Raw genomic sequence first — 13,324 nt, forward strand, 5'->3', positions numbered from 1 at the left:
AGGTACCGCCCGCTTCCCGCCGCGGCGAGGCGAGGCTGGAGGGGATCCGTGTCCTCCTTCAGGCACAAAACTCGCGGTTTTGTGCCAAAGTGGCGGTACGGGGACACGAACGGGCACCAGGCTCCTTAGCTCGGTGCCTGACATCTCCTCCAAGCCGGGTGCTGTGAGAGGAGACCCCCGCGGCGTGCCCCAGCCCGGGCACGGTTTGTGGTGCTGGGACCACTGAGGTGGTTTCCAGCCCCGGTTCTGCCCCAGCGGCTTGTAACCGGCTTTGTGTGAGGGGGACAGGCAAAATGCTGCCCTCCCTTACACGGGGTGCTGCCCTGGAAAGGGGAGGACGACTGTCTCCAACACTGCTCTTTGCCTAACTTTCCCTCTGCAGAACTGCCCCTTTGTGGAGCAGGATCAAGATCCCGCCTTTTCAGCTGAATATTTGAGTCAAAAATAACCTAAATGCGTTGACAAGGCTCTCAGTAACCCCCAGCTTTCATCAGTAAAAACCCAGCGTTTTTACTGGCCCTGTGTTTAAAACAAGTGAAAAAGGCGCTTTCTGCTTTCAGGTGGTAGAGACCTCCTCTTCTAAGATCCCTCCTCAGCAGTTTTGCATAATATTATTATTGCACGAATACACACATTCTGTCCTGAAACAGTACACAACCTGGAGTCAGAAGGGAGCCAGAGCTGACAGTATTCCCACATACAAAGTTAGAAGGATGCTAATAAACAGAAATGTTTTCCTTTTATTTAATTAGAGCAGATTTTCTAACATAAGCATTTTGTAAATGGTCTGCAAGTGAATAATTAGTAAAAGGAAATCACCAGAAAATGTAAAATTGAAATCTAGTTTAATCAAGTTGAATTAATAAAGCTTTAGACTTCTATAAAACCTTTGAACACACTCCTGTTGTTAATAAAGCAAGTGCATTAGATTAATAGAAACCCGTCTGGAACCTGCTGCTATTTGTAACATGGTCCAGGCTCCATTTAGCGCTTAAGGAATGACTTTAATTAGACTGTTCATTCACTGGAAATACTGGAAAGGGAAAAAGATAAAGTAGTAGGCATTGAATTTTTTGAGCAGGGGCATTACTGCATCTGTAGTGGGCAGGGATCCGGGCCCCGTTTGGCTCTGTGAGCTGCAGAGGCCTGCTAGGAGCCCCCCGAGGTCGGTTTGCCCAATGCTGCAATTGGGCTTACAGGGAGACTTCCCCCCTTTCCTTCACAATTTATCCCCTCCCAGGGAGGCAAGAGAAGGGCTGAGAGGCAATTTATGGAGCCTGGGGAGCAGTTGGCCAAGGTTCACTTGGCTAAACAAGTCATCCAGCCTTGAGGGATGGGCTGGCCGGTGTCTCAGAGCATGTGTGCTCCCCAAAGCAAGGCTGCTCGGAGTCCCAGCTAGAAGCACAAAGTGCCCATCCAGCATCTTGTTGGGAAGAGGTATTTAGTGGGCACTGTGAGCTGGCAAGCAGCACATACGTGTAGGACCCAACTCCTTGGGGTGCCAGGGATACTCACAGGCCCAGCCAGCCCTCTGGGCACAACTTATGCTTTTGGAGTGCCAGTCCAGGAAGCCAGGAGCATGGGACTAGCATGACGGGGCAGGCAGGCTGCATTTTCCAAAATGCAGGGGGGAGTCCCAGGCTGGAGCCCTGCATTTGTTTTCCAGCACCTCCTGCAGGGAGGGATGGAGGTTAAGGCATGTGCCACTGTCGGACCAGCAGCCCCTGTCCTCTGCTAAACCTGGAGGGGTAGGAGTGTGTGCAGGACCAGTTGGTAGCTGAACTGCAACTCCAGGAAAGCTTCTCGGCCCTTGTGCTGGGTTGGCTGCAGTTATGCAAGCAACAAGAAGGAAAAAAGCACAGGGGTAAATGCCCCCTGCCTTTCACCTTGGCCAGCTCAGCACCCATTTCACACTGCTGCCCCAGGCAGAGGATGCAGCAGAAGCAGCTGGATGGTGCTTCCCTTTACTCAGTGAATGTGCTGTAGAAGTGGAATCAAGGAAAATGTCTTAGGAATTTCTGGTTTTGAGGCAGGAGAGAGAGGGCAAGAGATTAAGCATAAATCTGTTCCCCTGCAGAAGCCAAATTCTTTTTATTGTCACCGATGACCTGTCACAGTTACCCTACTGGGCACCTGAAATCCATAAAAGAAGTGAGCACTATCACCTCCACCCCTGAAAGATGATGCAGGCTTGGGGACTAATAGCTGATTCTTTTGAAAAAGACTCTTAGAAATGGTAACATCAAGTAACAGTTAAAGGTACTTTAATTCCTTCAAATAGAAGGATAGCTTGAAGGTACATCAGAGAAATGATTTCAATCTTTTTTTTTTTTTTTTTAAAAAAAAAAAGAAAAGCATGGCTTCGAAATTCAGGAACAGCATCAGATAAACAAAGTGCTACCATTATGCACCTGTTTTAAAGTGGTACAAATAAGAAGCTTACAGATTCAAATGAATGGCATAAATGACTGAGAAATTGATTCAGATGATGGTTGTTTACAGGGACAAAACCTATATTGACAACTATGAATAAGCACACATGGTATGTTAAAAAACCTATTTACACACATGGATATATTTGCTTTCCTTTGGCACTAGGAATTACAGACAAAAAGATTCCATTTTATAGCAATTAAATTTCAAACTTAAAATAAAAATAACCTTCAAGTCATTTAATTCATACAGCCCCAACACAGTAGCTTTAAATTGCCACCAATTCTGTATTCTAACCCTGGAAATTCAGGCCACGAAGCCTAAATTCAGCTTCCACCCGTGACAAGTTTCATTCAGCAGGATTAACTGGATGTGAGGAGCTCAAGCAGCATTGGAGAATTAACAAGAGATAGACACAGATGTTTAATGAGAGTTAATCTCCCATTCTTATCCAAGGTGGACATCTACCTTTAAATGCGTTTCGTATGCATAAACAGATTAAATCAAGTAAAAATGGGCATCCATTACATATATTCAGTCAAATTAGACATTAAGTGAACAGTCAGAGCACATGATGGCCATCTGTAGTAGTTCTTCAGTGTTGCAGAGAAATGTGTTAATCCCTACTCATTTCCATTTCCAGAAAAAAATAATAATTTAAGATTACACTTAACAAATACAGTTTACTTTTTTAGTATGTTAGCTTACTCTTTAGCCACTGCCTGGAGTAAGCCAGTAACTTTCACAGGAAAATCAGTATTATTAATACAGTAGCAAGAGTGTTTTGTCACCCTGTAAGATCCTAAAGAATGTGTAAATGTGTACGAAAACCTCAAAAGTAGCATTGACTATCCAGACACTTCATTTCTTGTTCATGGTATTCGACTTTACAGAACCTGAAGCTTTGATTACTTTCAAAACAGTTTTTATGTTTTCTGCTAGTAACAAAGACATGTTAACAACAATGGCACAGCATTTTTCACAAAGCATTAAAGTAGGACTAGCTAAAGATTCTTTTTCCTTAAAGAACTACAATCAGTTAGGATTACATAAAAATTAAGTAACATTTATGAGGCATCAGGGCAAGTAACAGCACATCAACCTGCTACTGCAACAGGTAGTGGACTTTAATCTTATAACAATAAGGAATCAAAAGAAAAAATTATAGACTTCATAGCTTACATTTGTTCTCTCTCTAGATGGCAAGAAACCATTACAATTAAAATAATTTGCTCTGCAAAGAGTAAGATCAGGGCAGAAGCTTTTGTTTAGATGGAATAAAGTATGTGGCTGCCCTATTTTGCACTGATCACAGGCAGACTGGATGTTGCATTGTCTCTGATAACTGGACTGAACCCAAGATAGACCCGACACTTACAGAATACTCTTTCCCCCCATGTTATTTGGGCACCTCTCAAAGAGAGATTAATCTTGTTCTGCTACGTGTATTCTTAAGCATCAAAAAAAGCAGAATTTGACTACAGCAAATTCTGTGAGGAAAAGGAATCAGAGAATATAAGAGCAAGTCTTCCCAGAAGACAGTCTTCTCTACACATCCAAAGAGAACTAGCTGTTTGAATTTGAGATTAGCTAATACAATCTTTTAAATATTTCAGAAGCACAGCATGTTAAAAACAACTTTCATTACACTTTGCGGAATATCAGTACCAACGACCTCTACGTGAAATCATTATAAGCTACTCAAATGCAGTCTCTTAACATGGGGGAAAAAAAAAGTACATCCAAAGCATATATACATGCTGCTACTGAGAGAAGAAAGCAGCGAAGTAGCAACTTCTTCATACAAGAGCTTCACAAAGAATCTTGCTAATTGAAATAGCCCAAAACATTAGCTTGCACTTAAGATTTATTTTCAACTGAAAAGACTTCCAAAGCCACCAAAGTCTTACTAGGAGACCCTTTGGTCTTTTTACTCTGAACTTGCATGTTTGTTTTTTTTTTCCATGCAAACTGATTTACTGGAGATACAGTACTGCAAGTTACTTACTCAAAAAATATCTAAGAATCAAATGATTTTTCTTTTTGCAGATTATGAATATATATATATATAGTCTGTCTTCACCCAAAGTATATATGTACCTACAGCCTCGTCTTAGAGTTATGTAATTCAAAAAAATGGAGTGTGCAGGAGTAGCTACCAGATGAAACACTTTCCAAATACTGTAATAATGGAACCTGAATGAACTGAGTATCAGTCCACAGAACCACAAGGTTGCATTGCACTACATAAATACTGACCAAATGCCCCCAAAAAAGCCAAGAAACTATAAGCAAGGTCAAAACAGGGTATTACAGCTGTTTCTTTCAGTGAAGACCAACCAGTCCCTTTGTGTACACATTTAGTTTTATTGTAACAAAGCAACTTGTACACTTTAACGTTTAAAACTGAGCATCTTTCTTTCCTTTCCAGTGAAACAAAAAAAAAAGAATTTAAAAATAAACAAGAACAAAATTACAATAGAGAATGTCAATTCCAAATAAGATCCTACAGGTTCTGCTCTGATTCTCCATCAAGTGGCAGGGCTCAAAGTCATCATTAGGAGAAGATTTTATTTTAAAAGTGTCACCTTAAACTGCGAGGATGTTTGTTAAACATCACAATTAAACATGCCAAAGGAGAAGAAGCCATGTTGTCAAAATGCCCACTTAACCCACCCAAACATCTGAAACCCACCCCAGCTGACCTTCTATAACCCCGTTTTTTTTTTTATTTTTCTTTTTTTTTTTAAACAAGAGAAAGTAGACAGATACATGTTGGTAAATGCTAACTGTCCATATTCACATAGAGACACAGTGTAATCTCTGAGCCCAATATACAGAGAAAGAAGGAAAAAAGCTAGATTCTATGCACTACTACACAGGGGCCTAGCACTCTTCAGCTTCCAGCAGAGTGAAGGGAGCAGAAGGTTTTCTTTTTTCCCACAGAACATGGTGTGTTGATTCCATAAACAGTTTTTGTTTTGAGACAGAAAGGGATAAAAATGAACTTGAAACAGAAACTGGTAGATTCTTTTCCACTGTGTTCTGCTCAAGGTATTTCCCCCAAAATAAATTGTGAACCATGGTGTAGAGGAGAGAAAAAGAGACCTCAAGAGAACAAGGCGACTGAGCACAAGAAAAAAAAGACAGCAACTTGCTCCCAGGGACTGGAGAAAAATTAAAAAGGTAAAAAGGGGGGGGGGGGGGGTTTGGAATCCATCAGTGTTCAATTAGTCGTCTTCTCCTTCATCCTCCTGTTGAAAGATAAGCGACAATTAAAAAAAAAATCTATATCACTAAGCTTCAGATAGCACGACCTTTTAAATGCAATAACCAAAATGTTTTGCTACCCGAGAGACCACAGCCCTACAGTATTGCTCGTGAAGATCTCTCTCCCTCTTCACTAAGGAATAGTAACACTTGCCATGAATATCGATCCATATAGAAGTCAGTTAATATCGGATGTCGCAGTGAAAAACACATCATGCATATTAGAAAAAAATCCATGACTTAAAAATCACTACAAATATTAGCGTAAGTTTAATACTTAGAAAGACTATTTAGAGTATTTATTAATATTCTAGGCTACAACTCATTATTCAGAATACAGAGTGTCTGGTGCCACAGCAGCCCTCCTGCCTCCACAACCAGGAACATGCTAATGCTAAGCCTTAAGTTACCAACACCCTGAATGGTGTCTCTGGAAACCCATTTGCTGCTACAAAAAACTGCTAATTCCTGAACCCAAAGAATCTTGGCTAAGCTGGCAATAAGCCAAAATAAATCAACAGGTGGGAGGATGACAGAACTGGATGCATCAGCAAGAGCTTTTTACAAGTAAAACTTTGCTAGAAAGTTCACTGAATAAATTTTGTTAAACTAGAACAGATGCTAATATCCTAAATCACCTTGAGAACCTTCCTCGCAGTAAGTTCACTAAAATTATTTATTTGCAGTCTCACGTACACAAATGTAATCATCACTACACTGAAGCTATGCCACAAATTAAAGCAGTTAACAGTTTTGCTGCTCTCCTCCAATAAGTTTGTCAAAGATTTTACAGAAATACTTCACTACTTCACCTTTGTACCAATGGCTCATTACACTTACAAGAAGGTCCCTCATAAATTTCTTATTCTCGTACACCAGAGACGGAAGAGGTAAAGGATGAATGCTCACCTCGCCTTCCTCTCCCTCATCATCATCTTCGTCTTCTTCCCCCTCATCTTCGTCTCCTTCTTCATCAATATCCTCCAATCCTTCTTCCTCTTCATCATCGTCATCATCCTCCTCTCCTTCCCCTTCTTCATCATCCATATCAGGAACCTTAAAGACACACATGGGACATTAACTACAGTGATCAAATTCACTTTTACCTGCACAGTGTTTTGGTGAACACAGAGCAACAATGCAGTGCTATACTTACCAAGTAGTACTGCAGTGGATTTGGCCAGATGTCATCCTTGATGACTTCTCCTAGCTCATCAGCCCCTGCATCAGAGTGGTCAGTGAACCAGGTAAAGAAACTTTCTGGCTCTTCATGCTGCCTCTTCCTACTGGCTTTGTTCTGTGTCTGGCTTGAACGTTTTGTCAGATCCTGAAAAGAAAGTTGAGAAGCTCCCTAAAGCAGCAGTATGTGCATTGTGTCCCTCCCTCTTTTTTTTAAGAAGTACCAATTAGAAGCATACATGTCTTAACAACCATAAGAAGTCACTTACTCCCTCTTTCAGGGACGAATCTTAAAGAAACTATTAGAACCAAAAGGACTAATAGCAAAAGGTATCACTCAGCAGTAAACCCACCTGCTTCTTTTAATGCCTTCCACTGAAATACTGAAAACTCACAGGATCTTGCATTTTTCTTTATGTTTCCCTGTCACAGGGCAGCCCAAGTATGACAAATGTTTACTGAAATGCCAAACTTAAAAGATCTCACCAGCGCTTAATACTACTTCAAGAGTTGTTATTGTAGTTAAATGCTACAATTGCTACATAAACACAATTTAAGAAACACTCAGGCTCCACACCTCTAAGCCCTGTCCTTAATAGTGAGATAAAGAACCGCCTAGCGTTCTTAACCCAAGATTTTCTGCTTTGAAGTCTTAAGGCCATTCATTGTAGTAAGTGAATTAAAAATTAGCAGGAGCCACTAAACCATATGGTCATGAGAAAATACATCCACCACCTTACCCCAGAAGGTTGGCAAGTTTGCCACACTGTTTGCTAAGTTTGAAAAGAAAGCAATTCTCCTCTATTTATTCTTTATTTGGTCATAAGGTAACTCCAAACTCCCAAAGTTTGCTTTCTTGATAGAATCACATTATATATATATATACACATAGACTTTTATTTTTTAATGAAGAATAGTACCAAAATTCACATTAATTTTGTGGTATATTGTAAGACCATTCAGCTGCTTCGTTCAGGACTGTGATTTCTATAAATAGGAAAAGTTCCAGTTCTCAGTGAAAAAAAGGTTTTCTTGTCCTGATGGTGACAAAACAAGCAGCAATTTAAAAGCAATCCCCAGTTCTACTTTAAAATACTAATTTCAAAGCCTTTAGGATAAAATGAAAGGGCTCCCAACTCTTACAGAAACTACAGAACATTAGCTTGGTTTTAATACTGTCTGGAAAATAGATATGCCCACATTATTGCATGGATACTACTTCTCTAAAGACATGGTGTGTGGAAGGGAAATTAAGAAAAATAGAAAAAATTAGACACCCCCTATTTGCCCCACCCCTTCCAACCCCACTGGGTTTGGAATTCCTAATTTCACAATTATCTTAAAACAACAAAATACAGCCTAGATCCATTCCAAAGAGAGACAAGCTAGAGTACTTGTTACTCTCTCCATCTGGTCATACTTGTACTTTCACTGTTTTAATTGCGGTGCTCAACTGAACAAGAGAATTCACTACAGATCTCCACGTAAACGGTGTGTGCCAAACCTTGCAAGAGCTACATATATAGAAAAGTGGGGAGAGGGTGGAAGGGGGAAGAGGCAGCTTCAATTAAGAAAAAAAAAAGAAAAAGAAGAAAGTAAAAGGAACATAAATGAAAGCAAAAGTACGTAGAGCAGCAATTATCTCTCCCAGATGCACAGATACGTACCTTTCCAGATTTCCATTTGATCTCAGTTGATTTTGAAGATGGGTCTCCACTTTCATTCAGATGAAACTCTTTGGAGAGAACTTTATTTTCAAAGTATGGATTCTCATCAAAATACTGCAGATTTGAAAGCAAAGAGTTAGAACCCACCAATGTAAGCATACATGTGCCAAGTCAAATCTTGTACTAAACAGATAACTGAAGAGATTAAGTTACAAACTACGACCCAATATATAGCCACATTCAAAAAAGCAGCAAAGTCACAAGTGAAAGAATATTTAATGTACTCACAAAATCTATTCTGTAACCTGATTTGATGTCTTCGAATTCTGTCACCTCAACTCTGGTCAAATAATGCAGTGCTTCTTCGTCTTCTTCTCCCAGCAGTGCAGATACTACGATAGAATCAGTAGTCCCACATTAACAAAGCTCTGAAATGTGTGTCACTGACACGAAATACAGGAAATTGACATTATATAAAATGGGAAAAGCAACACATTTGTCCAGGCTGACTTCTTGTGGCCCATTTTTTTGAGGTAGCAGCCAACAGACTACTGGCATCTGTGATTCTGATGTTATGTATGCTTGTTGCAGTTCATTAAAAAGCAGCATCTATCTATTCTTCTCTCTAAAACAGATTTCCAGATATGTGGTTTGCCCAATGTAGGCAGTGTATGGACTTGGTTTTTTTGTCCTGTTGGAAACAGCACATTATCAACAGTCCTAAGGAGATCACCCTAAATTAGAAAATAAAATACCAGAACACTCATTTTCTTTAAAAGAGACTATTCATTGATAAAGTGTGAAGCCTGTACTTTATAATACAGGAAGAAAACTACCATGGAATTCTAGCGATCAACCCATTCCTTTGGTTAACAAATGTAAGAGCTAAAAAGCTTATAAGGCGCACACTAGGACAGAAAGGAAGTGTTTGCATATGTACCCATAGGCTTCTGTTTAATGCTAAGTAACTATCCTACAAAACACGAAGACACAAGAGGCTTGCGTTACAAGCAAGGAAACACTGAATTCACAGGTCAAAAAAAGAGGTGTATTAAAAACATACCTTGTGGGTGGTTGACAAATGTTGTTACCCAGAAATTTGGGATTTTGGCGATCAATTCTGACCTCTTCTGGAAGAATGGTTGGCGGAGTTTGTTGTATTTCTGTTCTACTTTCAAAATTTCCTCACTGGCTTGTTCATTCAGTCTGTAACAGACAGAGCCACGTTAACCTCAGGAGAGAGAACTGAAATTTGAAGATGTATCATCAGTATTTAGCTATAAACTGAATAGATTTAATTGAACTAGTCAGCCGCGCACAACAAATGAGGGAGCTCAAACAAAAAAAAAAACAGAAGCTCAAACCTGTAACCACTATTAGGAAATACACTACCAGAAGCAATCACGCTCATCTTAATGAAGCGTTCTTTACCCGTCTTTCAGCATTACATGAGGGACAGACCCTTATTTATGCTAAGTAGCCTCTTAAGCGTTTTGTTTGCAAGTCACCTGTAGATGGACAGCATATAAAACTATCACCTGCCCTTTATAATTCTGGGGCAGGAAAGCATGACTGTAACAAAAGCAGTTTGGTACCACACACAACTGAAGTCTTAAAGACATTAACACTTCGTTGGCTTTGTAAAGGTTAGAGCCCTGAGACTGCAACAGTTCCATGAGGACAGAGCCTCACTTGTCACTTGCACTTTGTAGCACAGTGCACGTGGAGGTAAGATACAGGCAAATACTGACACAGAACCCACAGAGTTTGGGGATATGAAACTAATTTTTCAGTGACATTTCCTACCTATTATTCTACAAGCACTCAAATATATAATAAAGATTTATAATAAAGCTAACTTTTCAACCAAGTTTTCAGTTCTGCTTACAAACGTGAAAATACTTTTGCAAAGCAGCGTACAAATTAACTTCAGAAAGCAGTGAGAATAAACCTTTTATCAAAACTATCACAGTGAATTAGAAAATTAAGCTCAAGCTCTGTATGTTTAACTTTAAACAATTAAACAAGAAATCAGGATATTTCTTCCGATTTTTTGATTTTACACAAATACTTGTTACATCTGATCAGGCCACAACTCAAGCATATCATGTGGGAATCTGAAAACACTGAGAACTACTACCAAGTGCTTACTTTACTAAACATTTTATTACCGTAAGTCTTTTAATTCCTCCTAAAAACTTCCCACGTTTTTTAATGGTTACCTGTCTATTTCATTCTGTACTTCATCAATGTGTTCAATTGCTTCCTGTTGCTCTTTTTCTGAAAAAAGAATGAAAACGCATCAAAATCCCTTAATTCTCAAGTCTGACAAATCACTTGGAGTTTTCTCCTTAGACCTTTTCTAGAGATTTATTTTAGAAGTACAAAGGTATTTCTACTGAGTGTCTTAAGTGTTACTAAACCATAAAGCCTCAGCTACTTTCAGGGAAAACTATGGCTGAAGCGCCAAAAAGTTTCCTGAAACGGGACTTGGAGCAAGTTTACCACCAAAAATCCCAGCTCATGTTCCTCTATACAGTTTTACAAGTCAACTTAAATGGTAAATGAATTCTGACAGTTAGTACTAAGAACGTACTAAAGAAGTTGCACGTCTAAGACCAACAGATTTAAAGGAACGTGGAAGCATTAAATAATTTAGAGGGGACAACAGCATCAATGGAAACAGCATAACGGGGAACACACCGCCTTCAAAAAAACAAAAAGCACGCTGAATGAGGAAAAAAACCTTCAAAAGCATGTTGAATTAGGAAAACAAGGAAAAAAACCCTTCCAAGTCACAGTCGGGCAGATAATTTCGCGGCAGAACTTCCCCTGGACAACGCTTGGCAAAGCTCTCGATTAAAGGCCGCCTGTTTACCTAGCGTGCTGGGGGATGAATGAGCGGCAGCGGGAAGCAGCCGGAGCGGTGCAGCCCCAGCTCCCAGCTCCCATCCCCGCAGCAGCAGCCAGCTCTCCCCGCGGAACCCGCAGGTGCGGCGAACACGTGCGGGGCCCTCGGCAGCGGAGAGCCGGGGCAGGAGGCAGGCGAGCTCGCAGCGCCCTTCCTCCACCGGTTAGAAACCCCGCTGCTGGGCCGATTTCGAAAAAGAAAAAAATTAAAATAAATTAATTAATTAAAAGAAAGAGGTAAAAAAAAAAAAAAAAAAAAGCCGGAGGAGAGGAACCGCCGCGATCGCACGTGGGGGAGGCGCGGGCGGTTCCTGGGCCCGGCCCCCGCAGCACCGCGTGGCTCCCGGGGCCGGCCCCGGGAAGGGCCCCGGCGGCGGCTCCATCGCGGCGCGGCGGGGGCAGCACCACGCGGCGGCGGCGCCGAGCCCAGGAGGCGGCCGAGCAGCATCATGGCGGCGGCGGAGCACAATGAGAGAGGCCCGGCGGCCGCCGAGCGAGGAAGGGGGGGGGGGGGGGGAGAAGGCAAAAAAAAGAAGGGGGCAAAGAGAAAAAGGGCAAAGCTCCTCAACCGGGCGGGCTGAGGTTAAGGGGGGGGTCTCTGCTGCTCCAAGCCGAGCCCGCAGCGCCCCCCGGGCCGGCCCCGCCTGCGCCCCTGGGGAAGGAGGCCGGGCCGGGGAGCGGAGACAAAAGGGCGCTAACATGGCCTCCTCCTCCTCCTCCTCCTCCCGCTGCCGGGGCCTGCACATCCGCCCGGCCGCCACCGCGCTCTTCCCGCCTCCGGCCCGGCCGCGGCCCGCGGGGCTGAGGAAAATGGCGGGCGGTGCGGCGCGGGGCGAGGCGGAGGCCGCGGCGGAGGCCGCCATTCCCTTCCCTGCTCTCCCTTCCCTTTCCCCTTCCCGCCCCCCCTCACTCTCTCCCTCCCTCCCTCCCACACCACCCCCCCCACCCTCCCCCCCCTTTCCCCTTCTCTCCTTCTCCGGGCCCGGCGCGGCCTCACCTGAGGTCTCGTCGGCCCCATCGTGGTTGGAGTTGAGCTCCTTCTTACTGACTTTGGCCGCCGGCGCCGACATGGTGGTGGCTGCGGAGCGCGGAGGGCGGGGGGGGGCCGTAACGGGACTGAGCGGGGGGAGAGGAGGGGAGGGGGGGGGGCCGGGCGCTGACTCCTCCTGCTGCTGCCGCCGCCTCCTCCTGCCGCCGCCGCCGCTCAGGCTCCCTCCTCCTCCTCCTCCTCCTCCTCCTCCTCCCCCTCTTCTTCTTCTTCTTCTTCCTCCTCCTCCTCTTCCTCCTCCTCCTCCGGGCCGCTCCCGCCTCCTCCGGCCGGACCTGGAGCTCCCGGGTAGCAGCGGCGCCCGCGCTGCCTCACGCTGCCCACAGCCAGAGTCGCCGCCGCCTCCTCTTCTTCCTCCTCCTCCTCTTCCTCCTCCTCCTGCTGCCGCCGCCGCCGCTGCTGCTGCTGGCGAGGGGCGGGCGGCGCGGCGCGCATGCGCAGCAACCCCCCCTCCGGGGCACGGGGGGGACGGCGGGCGCCAGCGCGCATGCGCACCGAGCCCCCCTGCCGGGCGCTGGGCGGGCGGGAGGCGCAAGGCGCAGGCGCGCCCCCGGCTGTCCCCTCCTCGGCAGCGGGAGAGCGCTCCCGCCGCGCGCACGCGCGAGCGCCGCCTCTCCTCCCCGCCGCGGGCGGCCCGCGCGCGCAGCCGCGGTCAGGGACAAGCCCCGCCCCTCCCTCCGCCGCCGGCCGCCCCACGCCGGGCGCTCATTGGCTGAGGCTCGCGGGGGGCGGGGCGCGGCGCGGAGACACAGAGGAGGGCGCGAGAGGCGGGAGAAGAGGGGGGGGGAGAAGGGCGGCGGCGCGCGCAGGTGTGAGC

At 44.5% G+C, this 13,324-nt stretch overlaps 1 protein-coding gene across 1 annotated transcript; it reads right to left on the bottom strand.

Annotated features, from left to right (window-relative positions):
- Positions 1–4,780: 4,780 nt before the first annotated feature.
- SET (SET nuclear proto-oncogene) lies at positions 4,781–12,677 on the bottom strand. Its single transcript, XM_038165114.2, has 8 exons — positions 12,457–12,677; positions 10,772–10,829; positions 9,613–9,755; positions 8,838–8,941; positions 8,550–8,663; positions 6,860–7,030; positions 6,613–6,759; positions 4,781–5,687 (listed from the first exon to the last, which is right to left on the bottom strand). The coding sequence occupies exons 1-8, from the start codon at positions 12,527–12,529 to the stop codon at positions 5,664–5,666; spliced, it is 834 nt and encodes a 277-aa protein (XP_038021042.1). The 5' UTR covers positions 12,530–12,677; the 3' UTR covers positions 4,781–5,663.
- Between the last annotated feature and the right edge of the window lie 647 nt (positions 12,678–13,324).

This window comes from Anas platyrhynchos, chromosome 18, assembly GCF_047663525.1.
Source record: "Anas platyrhynchos isolate ZD024472 breed Pekin duck chromosome 18, IASCAAS_PekinDuck_T2T, whole genome shotgun sequence".
In the NCBI taxonomy this organism is placed as follows: domain Eukaryota; kingdom Metazoa; phylum Chordata; class Aves; order Anseriformes; family Anatidae; genus Anas; species Anas platyrhynchos.

Excerpts from the sequence above, each read along its gene's own strand:
- SET (XM_038165114.2), bottom strand. The coding sequence starts at position 12,529 with ATGTCGGCGCCGGCGGCCAAAGTCAGTAAGAAGGAGCTCAACTCCAAC. Across the intron at positions 10,830-12,456 it reads TGGGGCCGACGAGACCTCAG|AAAAAGAGCAACAGGAAGCA; the intron begins GTGAGGCCGCGC and ends TTCTTTTTTCAG. Across the intron at positions 8,942-9,612 it reads ATTTGTCAACCACCCACAAG|TATCTGCACTGCTGGGAGAA; the intron begins GTATGTTTTTAA and ends ATTCTATCGTAG.